At 51.2% G+C, this 26,665-nt stretch overlaps 8 protein-coding genes across 8 annotated transcripts; 5 read left to right on the top strand and 3 right to left on the bottom strand.

Moving 5' to 3' along the window:
* Positions 1-564: 564 nt before the first annotated feature.
* On the bottom strand, positions 565-5,629 carry N7458_012428 (WD40 repeat domain-containing protein; the record flags this gene model as incomplete). The annotated part of the gene is made up of 5 exons (XM_056915810.1): positions 565-3,806; positions 3,859-4,631; positions 4,690-4,998; positions 5,057-5,180; positions 5,245-5,629. The coding sequence occupies 5 exons, from the start codon at positions 5,627-5,629 to the stop codon at positions 565-567; spliced, it is 4,833 nt and encodes a 1,610-aa protein (XP_056760564.1).
* Positions 5,630-8,365: 2,736 nt separating this feature from the next.
* N7458_012427 (FAD-dependent oxidoreductase) lies at positions 8,366-9,576 on the top strand (the record flags this gene model as incomplete). Its single annotated transcript, XM_056915809.1, has 3 exons — positions 8,366-8,397; positions 8,486-9,069; positions 9,140-9,576. 3 exons carry the CDS (start codon positions 8,366-8,368, stop codon positions 9,574-9,576), a joined length of 1,053 nt encoding a protein of 350 aa, XP_056760563.1.
* A 566-nt stretch (positions 9,577-10,142) lies between these two features.
* On the top strand, positions 10,143-14,150 carry N7458_012426 (CHAT domain-containing tetratricopeptide repeat protein; the record flags this gene model as incomplete). Its single annotated transcript, XM_056915808.1, has 1 exon — positions 10,143-14,150. One exon carries the CDS (start codon positions 10,143-10,145, stop codon positions 14,148-14,150), a length of 4,008 nt encoding a protein of 1,335 aa, XP_056760562.1.
* Positions 14,151-15,981: 1,831 nt separating this feature from the next.
* Positions 15,982-18,023, top strand: N7458_012425 (sugar porter family MFS transporter; the record flags this gene model as incomplete). Its single annotated transcript, XM_056915807.1, has 7 exons — positions 15,982-16,064; positions 16,150-16,607; positions 16,665-17,026; positions 17,085-17,234; positions 17,300-17,511; positions 17,571-17,663; positions 17,732-18,023. Coding segments are annotated over 7 exons (1,650 nt in total), but the record flags the coding sequence as incomplete, so codon positions are not given.
* Positions 18,024-18,710: 687 nt separating this feature from the next.
* Positions 18,711-19,990, bottom strand: N7458_012424 (translation machinery-associated protein TMA46; the record flags this gene model as incomplete). Its single annotated transcript, XM_056915806.1, has 4 exons — positions 18,711-19,155; positions 19,214-19,764; positions 19,847-19,864; positions 19,934-19,990. The coding sequence occupies 4 exons, from the start codon at positions 19,988-19,990 to the stop codon at positions 18,711-18,713; spliced, it is 1,071 nt and encodes a 356-aa protein (XP_056760560.1).
* Positions 19,991-20,990: 1,000 nt separating this feature from the next.
* On the bottom strand, positions 20,991-21,938 carry wos2 (Hsp90 cochaperone SBA1; the record flags this gene model as incomplete). The annotated part of the gene is made up of 4 exons (XM_056915805.1): positions 20,991-21,075; positions 21,180-21,331; positions 21,406-21,731; positions 21,914-21,938. The coding sequence occupies 4 exons, from the start codon at positions 21,936-21,938 to the stop codon at positions 20,991-20,993; spliced, it is 588 nt and encodes a 195-aa protein (XP_056760559.1).
* Positions 21,939-22,512: 574 nt separating this feature from the next.
* Positions 22,513-23,278, top strand: N7458_012422 (ESCRT-III subunit protein VPS24; the record flags this gene model as incomplete). The annotated part of the gene is made up of 2 exons (XM_056915804.1): positions 22,513-22,560; positions 22,631-23,278. 2 exons carry the CDS (start codon positions 22,513-22,515, stop codon positions 23,276-23,278), a joined length of 696 nt encoding a protein of 231 aa, XP_056760558.1.
* An 804-nt stretch (positions 23,279-24,082) lies between these two features.
* Positions 24,083-26,081, top strand: N7458_012421 (putative RNA annealing protein Yra1; the record flags this gene model as incomplete). Its single annotated transcript, XM_056915803.1, has 6 exons — positions 24,083-24,292; positions 24,357-24,386; positions 25,421-25,585; positions 25,641-25,711; positions 25,768-26,026; positions 26,079-26,081. 6 exons carry the CDS (start codon positions 24,083-24,085, stop codon positions 26,079-26,081), a joined length of 738 nt encoding a protein of 245 aa, XP_056760557.1.
* Between the last annotated feature and the right edge of the window lie 584 nt (positions 26,082-26,665).

Raw genomic sequence — 26,665 nt, 5'->3', positions numbered from 1 at the left:
AATTAGGGCTATCTATGCTTTTCTCATGTACAATAAACATCTACGCCCTACAAATACTAGCATCAAGAATTGACCCGCTACTCTGAAGACTTGGAGACGAGTAACACCGAACACCTTGATTAGCCTTTGCAGGCGGATTGGTTTAGGTACGAAAGCACAATTTAATAATGAACCAAAAGTGCAAGCAGATGCGCCATCGACAGGGCCTGGTAGTCTTGATAGGGGAGGAGGTAGTCGTAAGGTTGAGCAAGTAGAGGGTTGGTGTGATGCATACGGCCGACGTGATGGTATAGATTGGTGCAAAATTGAGAAAGTATGCTGCAAAAAAAAAAGACTAGAAGAGAAGCGAGGGAAGGGGGGTATACTAGCAAGAGCGGGTGGGTAAGTGGGAGCAAAACTTGGGGGAGTCCGCTAAATCTCAGAAACGTCAAGAGATCATGGAACGAAACACAGAAAATAAGAGACAAAATGGACAGTGAGGGAGGGCAATAAATAAACCCCAAGAAATGACAGTGAATCAAATCAGGTAAACGAAGCAGGAAAAGAAGGAGACTGAGGACACTCTTAGGACCCATTGGTCTGACCATTCGACACCGGTATAGTATCATACGGCCATTCGGCCTCGGTATTTCCCCACGGTTCCACGCTGCGACTATTACTTCGCATTCGAGTAAGACTGCGCAATTTATTCGCAAAGCTTTCATTCGAGCTTCGATTCCGCCGGTGCTCAAAGGACATCCGCCGGCTCGCGTTCTGACGACTATCAGGCCCACTCAAGGCGGGGGCAGCTGTCATAGCACGAGGAAGCAGACGACCCATATTAACATGGTCGATGGCAATGTCAATCGTGGCCGAAGACTCTCGAGGCGAAGCTGCCTCCGTGGAGAGTGGAATCGGGGGTGGAGGCGGGGGTGTGTTGAGGTGCTGCAGCTCTGGGAGGATAGGTGGTGGTGGAGGAGGTGGAATCATTTCAACTTGCACGCCAGAGGGTCTTCGTTGCATTGCATTCTCGATGGTCTCCTCAATGCTAATCGTTACGTGCGGAGATGTACCCGAGACATAACCGCCAGAGCTGGTGCGTCGATGGCTCATGTTTCGGCTGCGGCTGCTTGAGCGGCTTCGTGGGAGATGGGGATTGAACCTTGGATGCATCGGGATATCGGACGGAACAGAGGCATTGTTGGCTTGGGCCTCTACCACGGGGACTGACATAGAGCGTCCGATTCTCTCGGCTTCACCTTGATACCGTGCGTCGGAGAGGAGAAGGCCGTTGTAATAGTCTGTAGGGATTGTAGGTACCGAAGGAGGTCGCTCCACTTCATGACCATTGGCACCGTACTTGGGGTGCCTCATTGCCCTGGGTGTCGCAGGGAGCCCTAAGGGAACACCAGACCGAGAAGAGCCAGAGTCGGAGCTGCTCTGGTATTCTGGAGAGTTCTTGCTGGGAGGGATCTTGTTTCGAGACGGAACCCGTGGGAAGTATGATCCCGAGACCTGCGGGGGGCTTTCCACCGGGCTTCGGGCGTTATGCAGTTCGCCTGGGAACGGGATATTTGGTGCAGACGGATTGCGAGCAAGAGAAAGACGACGAGCCTCGAGTTCAGCAGCCGCAAGCTCTCTCCTCTTCTTCTCGGCCAAGCTCACGAAAGGCGTCGTTGGAGATACCGTCTCTTGAGCATCATCAGATACTGGCTCCGGTTTATAGGTACTTCCAGTGAGGAAAAGATTCTCCTGAGCGAAGACTTTAACACTCAATTGCTCAAGCCCACTGGCCTGAGCAGAAATATCCGACTCGGGGGCGGCCTGTGGAACATCGGGTACACTGTGAGATGGCCGATGCTTGGACTCTGGAGATCCTTCTCGCTTCGAACTGGCTCCTCGCTCTGCTCGACGACGGCTGGCACTACGGTGACGGGAGCGCAGACGTTCTCGGTCTCCAGAAACAAGCCGGAGTGGATCATCACCATCATTCGGCTTCGGGTTATCTTGAGCGGGCAGTGACATGGGCAATGGTGATGATGGTGAGCGGACAGCAGATCCTATACGGTCAACACTGCGACCCCGAGAAGTGGCGTCTGGTCTTTCTCCTCCAAGATGGCTTGCTGCGTGTCGGCTAGACGAACGCTGGCGACTTCGCGACCCGGCCTTCTTCATCTTGCTTCCGCTTCTAGCGCGAGAGGATCCCTTCTTGCGCGATTCCGATTCCCTTGGCCTTTCAGCTTCTCCCTTGTGGTATCGAGCTAACTCCTCAGGCGACATTGGAACCGGCGACGAAGGGGATCGTTTAGCAGGCTGGATATATCGCCTCTCATTGCGGCCACGAGTTTCCTGAGATACCTCGCGGGAAGTATGTATGCGAGAACCTTGTTGGTTACTGGTATCATCGGTATTTCGCCGACCTCGACCAGGTGTACGACGACCATTTTGTTTTCTGGCGTGATAGTTTGCCTCGTCCAGACTGCTGATATACTGGTCGATACTGCGAACACTCGGGCTCTTGGCTGAGTTGTAGCTGTTCAGCGTGGAAGTTGTACTGTTTCCGCTAGGCAAAAGGCCTTGGGGGTCAAGCGGAGCCTCTTCTGTCTGCACAAGGTCAATCTGTAGTCCGTCGGGTTTTCGGTCCCGTGAGCCATTTCGGATATCAGAATGCTCTCTTAGCGCTTCGATGAAGCCTGGCGCTGGAGATGGCAGTCCCTTGAGAGCGGCAAAGTGATCTGGGGCCTGGACGGCGGTCTGAGGACTGGGCTTGTGGGATTGGCGTTCCTGAGGCGGGTTATACCGGGCCGAAGACAATGTCAATAGACTACTATCTGCCGCCTGTTCATCCTGACTGGGCTCATTCCCGCTCGCATCGTCGTTCTCCGACGTCGACCCGTAATTGCTTGTGCTGTGGGATTGAGATCGTGAAAATGCTGGAGGGTGTACGTCTACCGGGGTCTCTCCGATTGAGGGTAAGCGACGACGATTGAAGGCAGGCGTATTTGTTCGAGAAGTCATCGCTTGGCTTAGACTCTGGATATTGTTGAGCTTGTACGATCCAAAGCCGCCAGGAGACAACGCCGAGTCAGCAACGGCAGACTCTGCGATTGGAGTAACACCAGGGGCATTAGTTGGCGTGCGATCGTCTGATTTTAATCCCGGGAATCGGAAACGCTGGTTCGGTTGATTATCAAAGGACGTAATGAGCTTCAGTGCGGGGGTCTTTCCAGCTGGCCGTTGGCTTGACCCAGACTTTGGCCGGTTTAAAGGCGACATGAAACTAGGACCGAGAGGTTGTGTAGGCTCGGGAGACGCCAATGGTGACTTTCCTCGAATCATTTCCGCGAAAGAGGCGGCCTGTTGAGCGGCTGGGGACGTCCAAGGTTCGGTAGGTTCAGCCCCAGTGCACATAAAACAGCGGATGGCAAGCTGTTGCTGCGAATGAGAGACGACATGTTCTCCCCAGCGACGGACGAGATAGGACTGGCGCTGCCAATCCGTAGGCATCAGGAGACAGGTCATGAGAATGGCTTCCATGAAATGATTTCGAGAAACGTAAACCTCAATTGCATCATTGCAATCCCCGATTCCAAGCAGAATGGAAGCTGCCGTGTGAATATCTCCAATCTCAAGCAATTTCTGAACAAATGCTTGTCCAACCTTGTTTGCCTGGGTCTGCCCGCTCATCTGACTGAGCGCTAATATCATCCAATCCGTTATCGTCACTTGGCGGGGCCCGAGCATTGCTGCCATTTGATCAGAGTCATTCTCATTCAGCCATCGTGTTAGTAGAATAGCGCTCTGGCTTCCTTCCTTGTGGCGACTCACTAAGAAATTTGTTAGCGGCATCAACATAAAATACAGTTAGTAAAGACATACACTCGTCTCTCAGCAGATCTTGAATATCACCATCCCATCCAAACACAACACTGAGCATCTGCTGTCGTAGATCATCTGGGGTTAGATGGGTCTCGTCAAGAGGCGGCGTCTGTCTATATGGTACATCGTTTAATCGCGCCCGGGTAAACGGGAAAAGATCGACTATGTTTCGCTCAGCAGGACTCAAATGGACCTCATTTCGAAGTCGAGATGCAGCGCGGGAGCTTTTGGCCGACGACATCGATATGGACGATGCGTAAGCGTAGGAAGCCGGGGGTTGTGGGGTATCCCGGTCGCCCATAGAGAAGGACGTCCCAGTCTGCGCAGATCGACTCGGTGGTGAAAATGGCCGGTCCACCTTGTATTTTCCAGATGAAGCTTTTGAGCTGACTGATTCTGTCCGGCTTCTTGAAGACGCGGGGCTGATAAGATCCGCTCTTGCTTGTTTTGCACTTTCCACGCCATTTGTGTCGAATGGAGTCCGCCTCCCGGTTCCCTTTTCTCGAATTTCAGGGGGATCTTGAAGGTGACGTGGAGACATGGTTCGTGATCGGCTTCCTTCAGACGCCGTTGAGCGGGATCCAATGGCAAGATGTTGAACATTGGCCACCATGGCTGAAGTTTCCAGGTCGTATTGTTGTACTGTATCTTGAGGACCAATTGTGAACAGAGTTGCTGTCGGGCCATAGCTCGCCATGCCTCGTACACCCTGAATTGTAGGAATTGGCTCATACGTTACGTGCTTTGTCCGAACATCCCAAGACCATGTTTCCCTGTACATATCAAGATTAGTTAAAGTTTTGTCGTATCTCAAATCCCGCCATCACCTACCCTTCCAGATACTGCACAATTCTTCCGTTCTTTGACCAGGCCATCCATTTTGGATCCGCAGACGTCGAGTCGGACCTCTTCAACACGCGAATAACTCGGGGTGGCTCTTTTCCTGGTGGTTTCGCTACACTCCAAACTCGTAGATCGCCATTGGAAGCCTGCGTTGCCAACATGTCCGATTTCTGCTTCGATGACGAGGCATGCCATGCTAGCGAGAGGATCGGTGATGGTCCACGAGAAGTAGTTAATGTGTGGAGAATAGTAAATTGAGGAAGGAGGTTAGCGATCAATATTGATCCATTCTGGTAACTGTGAAATACAATTAGTCTGGTTAACGTCCATTGCCCGCTCACGGGTTGACACTTACCCAATCGCATATGTGCGACAGTCTGTTGCCGGCGCAAGAGCTGTAATTGGGTCGAATATTGTGCGCGCAGAGATATGCTCTGATGTTGGAGGTTCGAAAAGAATTACTTCGCCTTTGCCATTACCTAGATAGTAACTCCGTCAGTGATCAACCTGATACTCCAAGTCCTTCTGGATATTCCTACATACCAAATGCAACATTTCCATTGCGCATCCACGACGCGACTCTCAAATGTTCGAACGACGCAAATCGCGCGATCTCTGTGCCGGTAAAAATATCCCAGACAATTGCAGTTTGGCCCACGTCGTAGCTGACAACCAGCCTCCCCGCACCGCGCTCGCTCACATTATCCACCGAAATGAAGTCAATATTATCCTGATGGCTGGTAAAGCGCCGTTCCACGGCCAAAGTATCATGGTGCAAGCATAGAATCACCGCACCCTGGGCATAGAGGAATAAGGACGCCGTGGAAGAGCTGGGCTCGAAGCGGGACTCCGGGACCTGCGACTGTGGTGCCATTGCTTTGACGGACTTCGAGGGTCGCGATTCTGGCACCAAACTCCTGTTCCACATTATGTTAGCTGACATCGTTTGTGCTTTTTTTGTTCTACACGATCAATTTGTCTTGCCGAGGCCGGAATTGGAGTGGTGAGCCAAAGGGACTCCTTCTCCGCACCGCTTGCTTGCCGGATCTCACGCCTCCACGAAGAGCTAAGATGCCCTGGAACTTTTTCCACAGAGACCACCAGAACCGGGTATAATGTAAGAAAGAACAAACATTTACTGACCTGATCGACTTGAACCAGGGGGTAGGTTAGTAATCGGTTCACGACCCTGAGTACCGCTCAAGGCAAGAGAATGCAAAGCGACAGGGTAGCGCCAGGCATTTGGGATGGGGAAACTCCGAGAGGTTAGTGCCTTACAGGCTAGCCAGCAAAGCGATGCAGCGGGGCTGCAAGAAGCGACGCAGTATTATTGCAGGCCCAAGTTTATAATCGTGACTATCAGCAGACGGTCCGGGAACGACTGTATGCGGGTTGACGAGACTGGCGCAGTCGTTTTGCGGACCGATCAGAGGGTAGTTGAATATTAGATGTGGGAAAAGGTGCAAAACGAAAATATCAGAGACGCAGAAAGATGACAGGGATGTATTTTGGGAAAACAGAGCTCGCTTGTCCACGTTCATCACATCCCAAAGCTTTAGCGTGGTGGAGGGGCTTGAGTTTGTGACAGGACGCGGGGTGGGTAGTAGCAGGGGTGTGAAGGGGCCCTCGGCGCCATATGTATATCTATACGCCAAATATAAAAGCAAGCGCTACCCTGTTTCTCCTAGTCAGGATATGGATATGCACTTGACTCCTGCAGGACAAGGGGGAGAAACGGTCTAGTAGTCTACTGGTTGAGAGGTTGCTAAAGTCGCAGAACACCCCCAAAAAAGGAGACGGGGCGCAGACCACCGATCAAAGTAATTTCGAGCCATGGAGCAATCGGTGTTGACGCCGGGCTAGCAGAAGGCAAAAGCAGCAGGGCGCTTCATTTCACGACCGACCACACAATGTGCAGGAAGGGAGTAATCAAGTACTCCACCGCCCCGTGTTCCCAGAATTGCAGGATCGGAGGCCAGCAGAGCATCATATCATTAGCGGAGACGGTGAGATCGAGCCTTTTTGGTGGCTGGGGGAGGCGTGGCTCTGGTCGTACGGGCTTGCACCAACGAGCATGCAGAAACGCGGGCGTAGAAGAAGTTACGGGCTTAGATCAATGCAGGAGGCTCCCGAATCACAGAGGGAAAACCATCATTATGCTCAAGGCCCGCCAAAATAGATGTGGGTCTCTGCTAGGCGGGCGCATCTGGAGAAGAAAATCAGCGTAAAGCGGAGAAATGGGACGTCGATCCATGGTCGGGTTGTCCGTTGGTCTCTCTGAGATCCGGTTAGTATACAGAAGTTGTGGTTGTTATGTATAGAGAGATCATCAGTGCACCAGCAGTACTAAGCACCCAGAAACTGTAATTCTTGACGATTTAAATCCATAAATGGGATGGCCTATCCGTGGCCCGCAAGGCAAAGGCATTAAAAAAGTGACTTGCTTCCACGAGGGTCCTCTGGGCCGAAAGGCTGCAGGAAACCGTGAACGGTCGAGTCGCAAAGCATGTTGTGTTCTGAGACACGATGTGATGGGGATCCGTGCTGATGAGTAGGAGTGTAAATCTGCACCTTTCGTCACCTCGCCCGCCAATCATCCTTCGTTACTGCTGATCGCACGGCGCCTCTAGCACATCGGTGCAGCCAATAAGATCCCAGAAGTGCAAGATATCACACTTCGACCGGGACAGGAGGGAGACTAGAGAAATAGGGAAACAGAAGGTAGTGAGGCAATGGTCCCTGATGAGGCCAGCTAGGGGGCCTATAGGAGACCGTGAAGGGCCGTTGCAGAACGGAGAATTAGGAGGCCGCTCGAGTCTCCGAGTTTCATAGGTATCGGTGGCCTTGAATTGGCCAGTCTGTAAATTTGCTTCTGTTTTCTTTGGCTCTCCGTGGATCGCAAGGCAACGCTCTCCGAATCCGGATGGTTTTAAAAGGTTTGTGATGTGACTTGTGGATGATGCTTCAAGCGGGGGTCGCTTTCATGCACACCAAGCAAATAGATCGGGCGTTCTTCGCAGGAGCTTGGGCCCTCTGTGATAGCAGCAGTGGGCGGGCAGGGTTTACATATCGAGGTTTCCAATCGAGCTTGGATGACGGCAGTTGCCGAATGCAGGAGTTGCACAAACAATGTACTGTACCGTGTGTATCTGTATCTTGCTGTGCGGAGAAGGAGGTGTGGGTGCTGATCCGCTGAGGTAAGGAGCATCGCGAGAATGAGAATGACGGAAGAGAGATCCGAGAGCGGGCCGGCGGTCGGCGAAGCTGCTATTGGGCCGAGCTCGAAGGAGACTCGCAGCCGATCAACATCTTTGAAGACAGCTTACAGATCTATAGCTTATTGAGTTAACTATATCTTTGACATAAGGCAGATACCTAATCGACAACTATAACTCTACTGATTCAGCCTCCACAACTTTCGTCTTTTGCGGCAAACACCACCCAAATCTGGTCATCTCAAGCGATGTTCGCTCTCAGCCACAGAGGTCGGTTACTGTCTGCGGGGTCTTGTCGTTTGCCCGGGTTAACTCTTGACTCACGACACCTCGGTGCAGCAGAGCCTCACCCCGACCCAACATTCTTAAAGAGGCTCACGGAACGCTTGGAAATTTCATCATTCACAATATCTGGTCTCATCCGTCGTCCTTGGGGTTAATCCTCAGTCATGGCCAGTGCCGAAACCATCGTTGTGATAGGGTGAGTACACTACCGACCTCGGAAGTCAGCAGAGTTGGAAATCGACCTACTGCACTATAGTCGACCCAACGTCTAACAATGTGAATAGAGCAGGTGTGATTGGCCTCTCCACCGCCCTGTTAATCCAAGAGCAGTCGGGTAGCACGCAATCCGTGCTTCTCGTGGCCAGGGACTTCCCCTCGGACACCTCCATCAATTACGCCTCCCCATGGGCCGGAGCGCACTATCGCCCAGTACCTGGATCTTCACCACAGGCATTGCGAGAAGCTAGTCAGGCCCTTCGGACGTTCAATTACCTGAAACAAGTCGCTGCCGGCGAGCCAGCGGCCGGCATTAAATTCCTCCAAGGCATTGAGCACCTGGAGACACCGCCGCCGGAATACTTGGACGCGCAGAGCGTGTCCAATGTCTATCATTTCGAGGACTTTCGTTCGTTGAAAGATGACGAGGTCCCCGCTGGCGTCAAATGGGGAGCCGAATATGGTACTTACGTGATCAATTCTCCTGTATATTGCGCATACATGCTGCGCAGGTTCATCTTGAAGGGAGGAAGGACCCAACAATACACCCTCGTGAATAGTAAAGAGGCATTTGCTCTCGCCAATAATGTGAAGACGGTGGTGAATTGCTCTGGGACAGGATTCGGCGACCCAAAATCTTTCATTATTCGAGGTAAGTCTCTCATCTATCCATTCTACTGGTACTATGAGAACTATGAGCCTCTTGCTAATATTCGAACAAGGCCAAACCTGCCTGGTTCGCAACCCCGTTTCCGCAACAATCACCCGCCAGAATGCAGACGGGGCCTGGTCCTTCTGTATCCCGCGCCCACTAGAGGGTGGCACAGTCATCGGCGGGACCAAGCAACCCCACGACTGGGACCCGAACCCTTCTCCAGAAATTCGAGCCCAACTCCTCGCCAACGCCTCGAAATGGTTCCCCTTCACCCCCGAAAGCGGGGGCCAATTCGATGTTATCCGAGACATCGTGGGGCGTCGACCCGCTCGTGAAGGCGGGATGCGGCTCGAGGTGGAGCAAGTCGAGGATGGGAAGAGCATTGTCCATGCCTATGGTGCTGGTGGACGTGGGTTCGAACTGTCGCGGGGGGTTGCAGAGGATGTGACTGCGCTGATGCTGGAGAGTGGACTCCTGCGGGTCCAAGCCAAAGCAACTTTGTAAATAATTGCATTAGCATTGGTAGCATTTCCGCCTTGTGGATATTTGGTTCTATGGTTGTGACCCACTACCTCTATATATACTCTCCGACCTCTTTTGGGTGTGAAATTCGTGTGCATTCCTTAAAGTGTCCAAAAACTTTTCCTGGGGCATCGATTTACTATGCAAGTGGTCCGTGCATAATTCTTGCCCATATAAAGTGGGCCACTTTGCGCTGGAAGGCCAGGAGTATTGCTAAGTTGACCACTACTGTCCCTCATCCTCCGCCATTGGCAGGAACTAAAAGGAGCGCAATGACAATGACTGACAGGCAGACATCTCTTATATCCCAATCGGGAACCGACAGGATCCTGCCCAAGTCGGATATCGCCCTTTCCCATGAAGTAAGACTGACTTGCTGGTTGGAAAGTGCGAGGGAGACCCGTAAACAATCATTGTCAATTTCGCTGTTTATGTGTTGACCAAGTATACCAAATACCAAGTTCCATGTTATACTCATGCTTTAGCCACTTTGGCTTCCCCAGACTCTGAATGTTACTATGTCGGAAACTTCGTCAACTACCTCGACAATGGAGGACCTGCGTCAACAGCTTCAGACGTTGATTGATGCTTCCCCCCGCAATGTCCACATTATGCGGGATGGGGCTTACTTTCGTCAACCCAACTTCTTGGCTCAGTTTGCTGTGGAGGAGTTGATGCGAATTCTCCGGATCTACGAAGAGCACCCGCCATTTGTACGACCGAGCCTCCTGCGTGAGGAAAGCGAAGCATCACTAAGGACCTATTTTTGGACGAAAGACGAATATCGGTTGAGGATTGCCGTCACCATTGGCTCGCTTGCGGCTTACCATGTCTCGCTTGAGGCTGAGAACCCCCTGCGTGGAATCATTCTCAACTCCTTCGCCCGGTGTGTGCTCGTTGACTGGCAGAGAACGCGATCAGACGACAACCTACTTGACGATTCCATATACTACTGCCGCAAGGCTGTGGAGTTGGGTCCTATTCAGGGGACCAATCGTGCACTCCATATCTACGACCTGGCGGATCAGCTGTCGGAGAGATATGCACGACAGCATGATGCAGGCGACTACGCGGAAGCGGAAGCATGCTTTCAACAGGCTTTCAACCTGCAACCAGCCGGACAATTGGTCTTCCTATTCGGATGGGCACGATTGATCCGATTCAAAGACGAATTCGAGAACATCGACAAGGCCGAGACGTTACGCAGGTATATTAACAAGCTCAAGGTGGCTATAATCAACCACAGACCTGGGATTCGACCTATCGACTATCGGATTTCTGTCAGCTGCATCTGGTGGTACTTCGGATCCGCCCTTTGGGAGCGCTATGAGGTCACTCAAGACGACTTGGACCTGGAATATGCCAGGAAAGTGTTCGGATTGGCCATGGCAGTGCCGCGACTTACACTATCAGACATGTTTTACGCCTGTCGAGACCAGGGCCGGGTGGCCGCACTCCAATTTGAAAAGAACGGTAATGTTGAGGATGCCAATATGGCGATAGACTCACTCAGGCGAGCTCTACAACTGATGCCGAACTCATTGCTTACCATGGAGAGTCTTGGGAATCATCTGCGCATCTTCGCCGAATACACCGACTCCGACGCGATGCTTGCTGAGGCGGCCAAAGTTCTGGACAAGGCTTGTCATGCTACTACAGAACCTAGCAACGCCCTCTGCAATGCCTATTGCATGGCGCTCTTGCGGCTATTCCAGAGAACAAACAGAGTCGAAGTCCTCAACGACGCCATACTGAGATACCGTACATTGGCCGACCGACCGCATCAGCTAGAGGAAGACCATGCAGGCACTTTGCTGAAGCTGTCTCAGTGTCACTTATGCCGGTTTATCGCCCTCGGATGGAAATACGACCTGACCAAGGCCCAGTCAGCAGTCGCGCGCGTGTACTTTTTCAAGACTATTTCGGCTCCTCTAAGAGCAGAATGTCTCAGCGTCGTCGGAAAGATCTTCTATGAGTATTACAAAAAGACAGGCCGGTCTCAACATCTTGACCATGCAATCGGCTGGTATCGAAAAGCCCTGGCGAAGAATGTCGACCACAAGGACAAGAATTACGCAATACACTATGACCTCGGCAGCGCATATCATTGGAAGTTCAGGACAACTCTACTCGTGGCTGACCTCTCGAAGGCCATTTACCAGTACCAATTGACTCTTCAGTATCTGAAAGAGAACCCAAATCCATATCTGACATCGTTCTTTCAGATATCGATGGCCGGATTGGGCATGGCTCTCATGGAACAATTTGAGATCACTCAGCAACAAGAAGATATTGACAACGCGATCCTTTATTACGAGCACTGCCTTCGACAGACTCGGAAAAATACCTTGCAGTATATTTATCGAGCGGACATTCTCGCCTTGGCCTATCAGCAAAGATTCAAACTTATCATGGAAATGGCCGACATCAAGCAATCCCAGACAATCTTGCATGAACTGCTTTCATGCGATCTCAATCTGGCACCAGCAAACATGTGCGAAATGCACAGCAATCTTGGGCGGGCGTTTCTACTATCTTATGCAAAGAATGAAGAGCCTACTGACCTGGAAAACGCTGCGGAATATTTCCGTAGCTCTCTCGCAAGTGAATGCAAAGCTGCTGCCTGCCGCATGGTGGTTTTGTTTCATTTGAGCCTGGTGCTGAGATACAAAGCCAAGGCGACCAAAAGCCATGAAGACGAAGAAGCTGCTCTGGCCCAGATAAGAGCCACTCTTTATTACTTGGAGTCGGTACCAGAAAACAATCTAATCGTACTAACTGATGGAATCATTTTGAGTTTCGCGAAGTTGATCTTCGATTGTTGGCAAGATTCCGGTTGCGAAGCGGCATCCGATTATGGGAAAATATACGTACGTGTCAGCCAAACAATTCCGCGTAATCTGAGAGCATTCTCAGGTTTCACGCTGGTCAGCTTCTATATCCACGCAGCCATGGCGCAATTTACTGTGACCAAGGACCCGACGGCTGCTCGTGACATGATCCGCACGGCCGCGGATATTCTACCTAGGGCTATGCTGGTCAGTTTCGACCGCAAAGACATTGTTAAGAACCTTGGAGACTTCATCGCTTTACCAAGGTTCATAATCGCTTTTTCGCTGGCGGCGGGAGATATGCCATCCCACGCTCTCCAGCTTTTCGACAAAGTGCGCAGCGTTATGTGGGACTGTGCTCTATCCAAGCGGCTGATATCCCAAGAGAAAGCTGGCGAGAACTTCCCAACGCTGTGTGTCAAGTTGGATCGGATTCAGAACCCCCTCGGGGCTTCTGAGACCCTAGACATGACGGCGCTTCCGCCAGGGTCTTTGTGCGAGATGATCATGCATGTGCATAAGGTTTATCTCCAAATTGTGGAGTCCAAACAACTTTTTCACGAACTACGAGCGAACTCTGAATTAGAGGAGTTTCTTCGCTTACCAGACGACACGCCTAACTTTATTGAATACGCGCAAGACGGGCCCATTATCATGGTCAATGAGAGTGTCTTTCGCAGCGATGCCATCATTGTGACTGCGAATGGAGTCGAACCACTCTCTCTTCCGTTGCTAGACACTCAGATGATGGGAGAAATGGAGCAGTGGTATGATGAAGCACTTTCTCTTATGAGCACTGATCTTCCTGCCGCGACCAGGAAGTTGGAGCAAGTCTTGGAGTGGCTCTGGGACACTATTGCGGAGCCAATCCTGCATCATCTCGGGTTTGACGGGGTATTGACTACAGGAAATGATCTGCCTCGATCTTGGTGGATCACAGCGGGTCGGATCGGCAAGTTTCCTCTCCATGCCGCAGGAAGTCCAAAGAAAGGTCCACTTTGCAACCTTCTCGATAGGACTGTTCCATCCTATATCAACAGTCTTCGCGCACTCGGTTATACCCGCAGCCGGTTACACCCAACTCAACAAGATGATGATCAACCACAAGACGCCAAGCGAGGGCTCTTGATATCAATGGAGAGAACTCCCGGGATGAATGAACACTCAGATTTCCTGAATTCTGTGCACGAGGTGACCAGCGTTCAAGAGATACTCAACAGCCACGGCGAGGCAAGTGACTTGCTGAAGAGTCCGGAACGGGATGCTGTCTTGGACTGTCTCAAGCGGGTTAAATATGCCCATTTCGCGTGCCACGGTATCTGCACTGAAGTCGATCCCGCGAGGAGCACACTTCGCCTTACAGATTGGTTCTCCAGCCCGCTTGATGTGAAATCCCTTCTGCAGCAAGGTGATCTACCCTGTCAACTGGTGTATCTGTCTTCATGCCAGGGCGCGTCGAACAAATCCAAATTTCGTGACGAAGGACTTCATCTAGCTGTTGGGCTTCAAATGGCTGGGGTACCTCATGTGGTTGCGAGTCTTTGGCGTGTGGACGATATTTTTAGCTCTGAGATGGCTGTGCGATTCTACAGAGCCCTGGGGGAGATTGGAGGACATTTCAATCCGTCTAATTCGGCGAGAGCGCTGCGAAAGGCGATCGTGGATCTGAGAGCATCGGGTTCTAGTGCGTTGTTCTGGGCGGCGTACATTCATACTGGTCCATGAGACCCTTTGGTAGAACAAGTATTCTTAGGAAATTCACGACCTTATATTCTTAAAGTCATCCTGCGGGTGTGCTCGCTTCAGTAGCATTCCCTCTTGGCCAAATATCTCCATATTCAGAATCGTTGTGCAACTCGTGGTCCTTTCAAACATCTACTAATCAAGCTACTGTAGCTCTGTCGTGAACTTATGCGAGAGGAGAAAACCACTACATAGTTAATTAATTATATCAAGAACACTATGGTAGCGTTCAAGTTGGGTCAAAGGTGATAATTGAACGAACAAGAGCCAATCATGAATAGCTTAGAACGTACAAGACACATACACTTCACCTTTTTTTGGGGCCAAGCGCTTTGGCTGAAAGAAGCGCAAAGCGTGGCTGTACTGTCGGCATTGGCTGAAAGACTAAAGCTTGTTACGAATTGACTGTTAATCATCTACCGCTGTCAAGAGGGCTTCAAGAAATGGTGTCAACTCAGCCTACAACATGACAAAAATCCACTTGCAATGAAGATCTCATCGCAATCAAGATGGGACCTCAAGCTTTCTTGAATAAGTGACACGACTAAGAGATCCCATGCATCCCAGCGTGCTTTGCATACATGTTGGATGGAATAGAAAACCGAAGGCATTATTAACAATCTCAAGACAACTTCCTGTTTCTAGAGACCCTTGTCTTTGCGTCGCAGCTTTCGCAAGGATACTCGAGCTCAGCCTCATCTGAAGCTCGCAAGGTAAATTTCAGCATGGGCTGATTCTCGGAAACGTTTGATAACCTCGGAGTGTTTCCTAATGGATAGGGCTCTCAAGTTCGCACATGGTCTTTGATTTGTTCATTTCGCCCACCAGCTATACCGGAAGTGGATATGGCCCTCCAATGTCCGTCCGGGTAAGTATACTTCACTACGCGAAGCAGTCTTGCTGGGTCGTGCTTGGTCGTGTTTTGCCTGGTTCTCAGATTCTGTGAGATCAGCCAAGGCAAGCCACCCTGAGAAAGCCAAGAAAAGGCGTTCTTTGCACGGCCTCTCATGTGTCTGATTGAGGAGAGGCTTGCCGGGGCTTTGCATTGTAACGTCTTGGCTGGCTCATTCGCTCGGATCCATGTGCGGCATGGCGGTTTGGCGCATATTTACCAATATGTTTATCTTGTTCTAACATTGAACTCGAGGTGCCAATTCTAGCCATACTTCTCAAATCTAGAATATCCAACATGGGATTTCCCTTTCGATCGAGGGCGTTGGGCCAACGTTGGATGCTTAGACCCACAAGGTTTCTCCAGATTTGTTCCCCGGAATGGTATCACCACCGCAAGCGATGGCACAAGTGGAGATTTAACAATGGTAATCTCGGACTCCTCCTGCTCAGTGGGACCCTTTCGGCAAAGTACGGAATCAAAATCCAAAAAGGCCAGTGCATTAGCCCGTTCCTTTGAGGCAGACGCCAAGAAGTGCCATGCCGCTGCCAAGATATTCCACACGCCCGCCAAGCAATGCTATAGTACCACTCACTTATCCCGGACGATTTGCCAAGCGTTTCGTGCGTCGTTAAGAGTCATGTAACCTATTACAATCTGGCCGACGAGCCGCCCCCAAATCGTACTTACCTTGGAATTGCCCGAGTCCTTCTATCCCCGCCACACACGTCTTTCCCCGTACCTTGGCCGACCCCATACCTGGTCCCCCGTAGAAGCTGGACAGCCCGGGTTACCCTTTCTGTTAATCCGAAGATAGACTGGGGAAGTGTGGGTGCTATATAAGCAGTTAAATATCATGCCCTATTTCCTTTTGGTTTCGATGTTGCGATCGATTTTCACTTCTTACGCTGCTGGGACGTGATGTTTGGTATTCCGAGGTTCTTTGGCTTCCGGGGCCGGTCTCTAAATTTGGCCATCAGTTCCCTCGGTAGTCTTGATTTCTTGTATGAGGCTCTCTATTATTCTTCCTTGGCGCGGGTTGTGGCGCTTATAGTGCCAACACCCATAGCTAACTTCTATATACCAAAGGCTTTTCGGTTATGATCAAGGTATCACGGGTGGTCTGCTAGACCTGCCGTCCTTCATCAAGTACTTTCCTGATATCGACAACTTGGACCAGACGGTCTCAGATGCCGTGCGATCTCAACGTGCTACGAACCAAGGTATTGCCGTTGCATCCTACAATTTAGGATGCTTTGTCGGTTCCATCTTATGTATCTTCATCGGTAATCCGCTCGGTCGACGCAAGACTATTCTTTGCGGCTGCATAACTATGGCTACTGGGGCATTGCTCCAATCTACTTCTTTTCAATTGCCCCAGTTCATTATCGCTCGTATTGTTACAGGTATTGGTAATGGCTTGAACACGAGTACTGTTCCAACATGGCAGTCGGAGTCGTCAAAGGCACATGATCGTGGCAAGATGGTGATGATCGAGGGTTCGCTTATTACAGGAGGCATTTGCCTTAGCTACTGGATCAACTACGGTAAGAAAGATGTTCCCCTTAAGAGATATAAGAGCCAAGACTGATCAATTGAAACAGGCTTTTCCTTTATCGGAGAATTGGAAGTTGCATGGCGTTTCCCTTTGGCTTTCCAAATCCTTTTCGCCGTGGTGATTTTCTTCTCTATCCTCCACCTTCCCGAATCTCCCCGTTGGCTTGTGATGCAAAATCGAGAAGACGAAGCTCTAGAAATCCTTGAAGCTTTGAACGAGAAACCACGAGACGATCCCTACATCGTGAATGAGCTCATCGCCATCCGCGAAACGGTCAAGGAAATGAACAAGGGCTCGTTCAGGAGCTTGTTCAAGATGAGCGAGTACCGTGAGTTCCATCGTGTGGTACTTGCCTACGTCAACCAGATGTTCCAGCAAATCTCTGGAATCAACCTGATCACGTACTACGTTAGTAGCTCGTTGACTGACTACCCTTTCTATACTGAAGCTAATCAATTGCATTAAGGCACCCTCGCTGTACAAGCAAATTGGCCTTGGAGAAGGCAATCTACCCAAGCTGTTGGCTGCTTGCAACGGCACAGAGTACTTCATGGCCTCTTTTATCCCCATCTTTATCATTGAGAAAGTCGGACGTCGGCCCTTGATGCTTTTCGGAGTATGTGATCTACCCCTCTGGCTCGCTTCGTATCGAGAGAGCTGACCATAATTTGACCATCTTAGGCTGCTGGCATGTCAATCTCTATGGCCATTCTAGCCGGTACTAACTATCGCTTGATCCACTACAATGAGAGCGGTGCTGGTGTTGGCCAAGCAGTTTTTCTTTTCGTCTTCAACACCTTCTTCGCCATTGGCTGGCTTGGTATGACATGGCTGTATCCTGCAGAGATCGTGCCACTGCGTATTCGTGCTCCAACAAATGCGCTGGCGACTAGGTTAGTCCAAATGTAGTCCGCGGAATCTTCTGGGTGGGATCTAACGAATTTCTCGCTAGTGCAAACTGGATCTTCAACTTCATGGTCGTGATGGTCACTCCTGTCGCGTTCGACAGCATCAAGTATAAAACCTATATCATTTTTGCCGTCATGTAAGATACCCCCCATTCCACCACCCTCTCTCCAGACCTTAGCCATAACGTGACTAACTCAATCACAGTAACTTCTTCATGTTCCCCGCTGTATACTTCTTCTTCCCCGAAACACGCTACCGTTCCCTGGAGGAGATGGATGCCATCTTCAAGAAGTCGTCCAACATCTTCGACGTTGTTGGAATCTCTATCAAGGAGCCATATCGCTATGATAAGCACGGACAGCTTAAGCCGGAGTACCTCGAAGAGGCTATTCGTCGGGAGAGCGTTCGGCGCGAGTCTGTTATCCATGAGGACTCGGGTGAGAAATTTGACAGTGATGAGAGTGCGAATGATAAGCCTGCAGCGATTGGATATGAAGGTAAATAGGGTTGAGGAGTAGGAGATGAGGAAGTAGAGGGCGAATACTGGTTAGACCCGCAAGGAAATAGAACGGAATGTCGATCATGGGTATGACAATTGAAGTCGGAAATACTTTCCACTAGTCGCATTGTAAGCACTCCCCAGAGAATGTAGTACTGGTCTAGTGGCTCTGTAAACCTTGCTAGAAACTCGGGGCACAAGTGGGGTGCATAGATAGGTCATGAGTTGGAAGTTGGTGGGAATCATATCCTATTGAGATTGAAAAATACTGGGAATGAACGAACTTTTTGCTACCAAAAGCAGGCTGCCATATAATGATATCAGTCGTTAAATCTTCCGTCTCATGAACACAGGATCCTCTCAGACCCTGCCGCCTTCTACCAACAGCTACTCCATCTTCTCTATCCACAATCCAGGTCTATCAAATACCCGGATGTAGAAGAGAATCGAACCAGACAGTGGGTCGGGTCTCTGAGAATACAACGAGGTCACTCAGGGCGAGCGTCCGTCCGTACATCTCAAGATGCAGGATCGGGCGACACGCCATGACAGCGATCACTCGTCGCTGGATATCTGAACCCATTAGAGAGAGGAATCATACCAGTGAAGTCGATTCCTGGAAGACCCAAAAGGAAACAGATCCTAGAGACCCACGAAACAATCTTCGCGGGAGCGTTTAAGCGCTCAACCAGCAACCTCCTGCGCAATAGCATCATCACTTGATTGGGGGACTTCCAATCCGGTGAGCTTGGCCAATCGCTCTTGCTCCTTTTGCTCACTTAGCCTCTCAGTCTCTCTCCGCAGGGCGGCCAAGTTCCAGGCGTCGTCCTCGTCCTCGCCCTCATCCTCTTCATCGCTGCTATCTTCCTCCTCAGCTTTCCAGTCTCCACTCTCGAACATCGCACGACCAGTAGCCTCCTTGGCCTTCTGTGCCTCCACCTCGGCGGCCTTCTTGTCCAGGCGCTCCTTCTTCCATTTGGCGAATGTCTCTGGGTTCACCGGCGTCAAGGTACCGGTCAGCTTGTGCCGCTCCGACTCCAGCCAATCTTCCAGGGTAAGGGTGTTCAATGGCGACTTGTCCATGAGGGCCTTTTCAGCTGCCCTCTGCTCCTTGGTCTTCAGGATGAATCTGTTCAAGTTATTAGTATATAAACCAGATACAATGAGCATTTGAGATAACCACATACCCTGGGGGCAAGCTGTGCTTATACATGCACTTATCGCCTCCGTTTGGACAGACCCAGAACCAACCATACTTCTGGTTCTCCACTGCCTCAATAAAGTACTTGCAGACCTTATCGGTCGTCGTCCGTGGGTTACCTTGCTTGCTGAGCACAACACTGCGCAGCTTCTCCTCGTCCCAGTTATCCATAGTATCGGCCTTCTTCTTTTCCTCGCCATCTTCGTCAGCGTCACGCGAGTCGGTGTAAAGATCCTTCTTGGCCGCCTTGCGCTCAATGTTCAAATCGTGACTGAACTTGCACTTCTTGCCCTTCTCACAACCGCCCTTCTTGTGGAACATGCACAGCACGGTCTTCGGGTCGACACCGAAGGGAACCTTCTGTGCCTGAACGGGCTTGAACAGCTCTGCGGCCTCCTTCTTGGCCAACTCCTCGGCCTTCTTCTCGGCCTCGCGCTTTTCCTTCTCAGCTTCCTTGCGCTTGGCTTCGGGATCCTTGTTGGATTTAGCCATGGCCTGCATTTGCTGAATCTGTTTCTTGGCGGCACCGCCTTTTTTCTGTTGGTCGAGATTAGTGATTGTCGTTTTGGAGGCGGGGTGATTTCCGGTGCGCGTGAGGGCGTTCCAGGAATAGACGTACATTCTTCATGCCAAATGTCTATGGGGAGAATTGGAAGGTTAGCAGGCCGAGCAATTGTAGAGTCTTTCGGCATAGGATATGACATACCTTGTCATCGACAGTGGCCTTCTTCTTCTTAACCGCATCGGGCTTTTTGGGCGGCATGTTGGCGGGTGTGGTAGGTCACGCCGGACAGGCTCGAGGTGGGATAAAAATGTGAGATGTGCCCGATCGCAGGGATAGTCGAGTCAAGGCGAGAGAAAAAAACGCCAATGCAACCTGAAAGAGAGACAGGGAATTCCCGGATGGTAGACGGGGGTATCTCGAAGAGGGGAGGAGGAAAATAGGTCGGAAGTTGAAAAGGTAGGACGGAGAGTGAAAGAGTTGAAAGATGAAGCCCTCCACAAATTCGAGGGGTGAGTGTGGCGGCACAATCTTTGATCAGCCAATGACCGCCCGTTGCCCGCCGAGTATACCCAAACGGTCGACAACTGGGCGTAGGCTTGGGTATAGGATAAGGAATCGAGCGAAGCGCAGTACGGATGATGAGAATATCGAGTTATTCTAGATGTCAAGTGGTCTGGAAATATTCCTTCAAGATGTCATGCCCCGGCCTGCTAGAGTGCTGCGTCCGGCTGGAGAGCGACCCTTTGCGTCATCGCTGGGCTCTTAAGAAGGCCTCCCGCTGGCCATGCGGCTGATCAGCATAAGGTTGGCCGGACAAATGGCGTCAACAATAGAGGAAGAATGTTTGGAGTATCTGGGAATCGCTAACGGTGATTTCATAGAGGAAAAGTTGCCGAACCACCCGGTCTAGGTCTACGCTACATATCCTACCTCCCGTTCGAGACAAAGTTTTACGTGGATTCCCTAGGGCTGCTATTGACTGTCTACTGCGATCCAAGTAAGGTTCATGGCCACTGCTTTCATTCGTCAAAGGGTTCCCTAAAATTATACCTCGTGTCTTAAAAAGCATTTCAACGAGGTGCAATGGCTCAACAAGCCAGGCTGTGGTGCTTGGCTCTACAGACAAAAGGGGAACTCCCCAGGAAAAAGAAATCCAGTAGATCCCCGGCTCACCGGTCCGCAGGCGCCTCAGCACCCAGATTTTTCATTTCTGGTCATCAAAGATTCCGTAGAAAAGGGTAATAACAGTTCACAATATTTAAGAAACCTCCTGGATCTTGGACTTGCCATCAGCCTCCTCGAGCTCGGGAAGGTCATCCTGTTGTCCGACGTTAGTACCGCATCTATGAAGGCCGCATGGTATGTAAGGATGGTGGGATATCACTTACGTCGTCCTCCTCCTCACCCTCGGCGCCCTCAGCACCGCCAGCAGCACCAGCAAGAGCACTCCAGGTCGGGCATGCCACCAGCACCGCCCATGCCGCCGAGCTTGGAGAAGTCGATGTTGCTCAGGCCACCGGCATCGTCGCCGCCGAAGCCACCGAAGTTGTTGGCATAGTCATCCTCAGCAGCCTCATCCTGCTCATCCTCATCGACCCACTGTATCCAAGTTAGCGAGCCGCATTCTCGTCCCGCCCCCACCAGCAATGAGTAACAGGAACGACGAAGCTTACCTTGTCGAAGTCAGTCTTGAGGAAGTGGACCTTCTTAGAGTCCTTCAGCAGACGGGGCCAGTACTCGAGCTTGAGCTCCTTCTTGCGCAGGACCAGCTCAACCTCACGGTCGGTGTGGTTGACCTTGCTGTTCTCGGGGTCGATCTCGGCGTAGAGGTCCAGGGAGACGGAGTATGTGACACCCTTGCCAGAAGTGCCGGTGAAAGAGACATTGGAAGCAGTGATGCTCAGCTTGGCATCAGCCCTGGGGACGTCGGGGGTCTTGAGGTTCACGTAGAGGTAGTTCCGCTCCGGGTCGGAATCGGAGGAGCGCTGAGCCCATGTAACTGAAAATCAAGGAACATCCCTGGTTAGCGGTGTGCATCAAAAATCTTTCATGTATGAATTGAAGCAAAGTCATAGTCTATCAGGACCCAGAGCATCTGGAAATGTCGTCGCAGTTCGTTGCAAAATGTGCATGACCAGGCGTTTGGGACAGAGCGGGGAAGGCGAGCTGATCATAACTTACCTTCGGGGTGGATGGTGTTGGCCATGGTGTCTATAGTGAAGGGAAATGGGGGGTAAAGCGGGAAGAGTGGAAGATGGAGTAAAGAGAAGAAGCTTAAAAAGCGATGAAGAAGATAGTGTGGCAGGGGAGGGAGAGGAGGAGTAGCTCAGGCTGGAGCATCTTGTACCGCATTCACCTGTTAGAATCTACTGGAACCCCGTGGTTTGCCTGGTTTGTTCTGTGTGTGGCCTGAGGCTGCAAGGAGGGACCGCAGTTCAGTTCAGTTGTGGCAGTAGTAGGAGGTGGACGCCACTGACCTGACTAAGCGAAAGTCCCCCCTCTTGCAGCAGGCATCGCGATACTGATAAGACCCAAGTGAGCAGTCAGGGTCTCTAGGGCACCTTGTCTTATATCCTGGACTCCACAAGCGTGTTTGAAATAAGTATATTATTGTCACCTCCCTACTGTCACTCGGAGAATGCGCGCTGTCATTCGTCTCATCTACAACACCGCTCCTCATCCTGATTCTTGATTGAGCCTCTGCCCAGCGCCTCCAACTCACCGAATTGCCCTCAATACCCATTTCTCGTCCTTTCAGAACTCCAGTCACTCTCGTCACTATGGAGACTATCAAGGCTGTCTTCTTTGGGCCAGACCCTCAGGCCCAGGTAAGCCATGCAGCCCTCGACAAATACCAAGGTGTAGCCACGGAAGACCCCGCTAACTGGTCATGTTAAGATGAGGAAATGTAATGCTCTCATTCGCCAAAATACACGACAACTTGATCGCGACCTCAATCAACTCAAAACCTTAGACAACAAGACTCGCCAGTATATCATCAATGCCTCCCGGCGCGCAGAGCGCAACCCCTCCCAAGCCAAACAAGCGATGAGCGAGACCAAGACATTTGCGAGGGAGCTTGTGCGAATTCGGAAACAGGCCACTCGCCTCTCTACAAGCCGGGCTCAGCTACAAAGTGTCGGCATGCAGGTCAATGAAGCGTTCCAGGTTCGGAAGATCCAAGGCAGTCTTCAAAAGTCTACGGCGATCATGAAAGACGTGAACGTGTTGGTACGCATGCCGGAGCTTACCTCTACAATGCATCAGCTCTCGACCGAGCTCGTCAAAGCGGGAATTATCGAGGAATACGTGGACGAGGCCTTGCCTGATGATTCGTTACTTGAAGAAGAACTCGACGAGGCTGAGGAGGAAGTGGACAAGATCCTGCAAGAGATCTTACAGGGCAAGCTCTCACAGGCCCCTGCCAACCCTGTTGCTCAGCCCGTGGACGAGACTCCCGTTGCCGCCGAGCCCGAGGAGGAGTTCGAGGACCAGGAGGCGACACTTTCGCAGATGCGCGACCGTCTGGAGGCTCTCAAGAGCTAGTGTATCTTGCTGACCTGTTCATGTCTTATGTCTGCAACTTGTTTGAAAGCGTCATTTATATTCTGCAACCACATTATATGGCCTTTGTTATTGGCATTGAGCCTTTCTGCTTTTGGGACGGAGTTGGCGGGCTGTCATTTCCATAGTCGTTATTCGCGCGGCCTACATAGAATGAAACTAGTAATTCTACCCCGTTTGTATGAAATTCTATTGGGCTTGTCCTTGAGGTTGACCCGGGTTGCAGCAGGCAGCCTGCATGACTCGGAAGGCTATAAATTGGGGGCGATGTAGCCTGGGGCTGTGTTCGCCGCTGCTGAATTTTGGTATAACATCAGTACCCGAACAATGATTCAACAAGTAAAACGCTTGGCTGAAAGACATGCAGGCACCATCGTGAGGCAGGATTGTCTCATTGTATTGTTGCCTTGGAAAGTGCACATTGAACAACGATCTCATTCATGAGCCTCGATGCAAACATGCAAAACCCGGGTGGTGCCCGACTTCCCAAAACAGACTAGTCCGGTCTGACCCATCGCTGCCTCTTCCTCTCCCTTTCCCTCCGCTTCCATCCTTTCCCGCGCCTCATCACTCCCCCCCCATCTGTCACCTCCTGGTTTTCCCTTTCTTCTTCTTGGGACAACCTCTCGATCAACTTCGATCACGACACTTTCTTCACCTCTCAACACTGTCCACTCGTGGCGCATATCGTAGCCATCGACCACGCGTTCTTCTCGCGACTTGTCAGCTTGTGATCGCAAAACGCCAGCTTTGCTCATCTCTTCCAGCCACACAAGCTCTTCCAGAATGTCTGCCAATCTCGACAAGTCTCTCGACGATCTCGTCGGCAACCGTCGCCAGAACGCTCGCCGCCGCGGTGCTGGTCGCCGTGGTGCCGCAAAGGCTTCGGTCGGGGGAGTCCACAAGGCTTCCAAGGCCACCAAGGCTGCGGCCAAGGTCGTCCACCCCACCCCCGTCGCCCCGACTGCTTCCAGCAAGATCATCGTGAGCGGACTGGTAAGTTCCTCTTTCCTCTCACCTGCCTGGCCTTCGACCGCGCATCCACTAACTCCGTTGCCAGCCTTCCGATGTGTCTGAGGGCAATATCAAGGTATGTTGAGCTACAGGCTTACGCCTTGGCTTTGATCGCCATCTTTGTTTCGAACCCCTCGAGGTGCCAACAACGTCGACACGCGTTCACGACTCTTGTCATCTTCCTCATACCCCCATCCTTGGTGTGGTAGTCACTCGGTGTTTGAGGCCCAGGCAAAGATGCTCCTTCCCTATGCTTCTGCGAAAACAAAACACTCTCTGGCTGGCATTCCAGAAGTGGGAAGTTGAGCTCTGCCGTTGTATTGTGACGAGATGTTCCCTGCTCGTGTCCATTCCTACTCGGCTGTAGGGGATTCACCTGCGTGACTCTGTCAGTATGGAGCCAAGGCTCGGAGGTTGAGATTACACCTCTGGCCCAATTACATGTTTGAGACCTCTCTCAACCATATCCTTTTTGGTGTTGTGAGCTTCGGACGAGCATCAGCGAGCGCGCATCAGCAAATTTGTGGACTTTGGGTTTCTAAGGCAAACCCACTTGAATCCGCGCAAAGGCGCGTCCTTGAGACAATTTTCCGAGGGGTACTCACTGTTTCAGGGGGTGATACCCCGTCCCAGTGAGGCCGAGTGATCGGCATCAAGAACGTCTCACCCAAGAGTGATTACGAGAACTTGAAGGGTGTCTGTGTCAGCTGCAATGCAAAATGTGTGGGCATGCATTAGCTACGCTTTCCGGACCTGCCTTTCCCTCGTTCGAAGACTTATCACTACCCTGGTGGTCCATGGAAAATAGAAGTGTATTATGTTGTTGTGAGAGATACCTTGCGGCAAGATGGAACGGATACAGTGGTGTGGGCGAGGCTAGATATGCTTTTGTGCATTTGTTACATATGGTGCTGGTGTATACGCTTGGGGAGGATTGACTCGACATGATGCTCTATCGCCGCTGTGTGCTCGCTGATGCTCATTCACCCCCGGATTACTCTTCGTTTTGGTTTCGCGCTGTCGCCGTTGTTTCACTCGACCATCCGACCACATTTGACTCCAGCTTGAGATTCCAGGCAAAAATACTGATCCTCCCTGTTCTCGCTATAGGAATACTTTGCCAAATCCGCAGGTCCCGTCAAGAGGGTGATGCTCACCTACAACCAGAACGGCACCAGCCGTGGCATTGCTTCGATCATCTTCAACAAGGCCGACACTGCTCTGAAGGCTGCCAAGGAGCTCAATGGACTCCACGTCGACGGCCGCCCCATGAAGGTGAGACCGACAGTGGCTCCAGAAGCTTTTGAATTTATGCTGATAATTGAAACAGATCGAAGTCGTCTTCGACGCCTCCCACGCCCCGCCCGTTCCTGCCCCTAAGCCTCTGGCTGAACGTGTTGTGTAAGTCGTTCCTCTGTCGCCAGTTCTTCAAGTATCCAACCTGACCCCCTCGACAGTCAGAAGTCCCAGCCCAAGCCTGCGACCGCTCCTAAGCCCGCCAGTAACAAAGCCAAGGGTCGCGGCGGCCGTGGTGCTGCTCGTGGTGGCCGTGGCCGCCTCCCGGGCCGTGGTAAGCCCAAGACCGTTGAGGAGCTCGATGCCGAGATGGTCGACTACTTCAGCAACGAGAATGCCCCCGCCGCCGGTGCTGCCCCTGCCAGCGGCGCTGCTCCTCAGGCCGCCAACGGTGAGGACACCGGCATGGCTGAGATCTCTGTAAGTATTTCGACTATTTGTGACGCTGCTTCATGTGCTAACATGCTACCAGTAAATGTAACATTCACCACATCATGATTTCTTCTCTATTTCGCCACCACTCCTGGGCATGACACGGATTGCAGGGTTCTTTTCGGAGGAATTTGATAGTTGATGCGCGGGTCTTATCTTCTGCTGTCCTCCCCTTTCTTTTTTTTTGCTTTTTTTTGAGTGTGTTCTTGCTCTCCGGAGCCTTTTCTTTCTCGACTACCAGACTTAATCTCCTTTTTTTTTGTCGCTACTCCGCATGATTCGCACAGAGGACAGCATGTATCTACAATGCAACAACGGTTATTCAATGGGCCATGTCTCCAGGTTTTTTTTCTCCCGTACTTAGATAGACTCTCGGAAGAGAATTCCTCTCTTCTGACTATTATTATTGGCTTTAAAGTGCACGAAACATTGAGTAAACGATTAAATTAGGAATGTATTTTCAGCGCTATGCAAGTATCAACGCCGCAAACCCGGAGTCACCAACGCCACATATAGCCCATATATCACACCCAAACAAATTTCAAGCAACCCAAGATACACCTATCATCGATGTACACGAACAAAAACAAGACTCCTTTAACAAAAAGGGTCCTCATCCATCACCTG

This window comes from Penicillium daleae, assembly GCF_028827525.1.
Source record: "Penicillium daleae strain IBT 16125 chromosome Unknown utg000009l_segment0_segment0, whole genome shotgun sequence".
In the NCBI taxonomy this organism is placed as follows: domain Eukaryota; kingdom Fungi; phylum Ascomycota; class Eurotiomycetes; order Eurotiales; family Aspergillaceae; genus Penicillium; species Penicillium daleae.
This window is presented reverse-complemented; position numbering and strand designations above follow the sequence as displayed.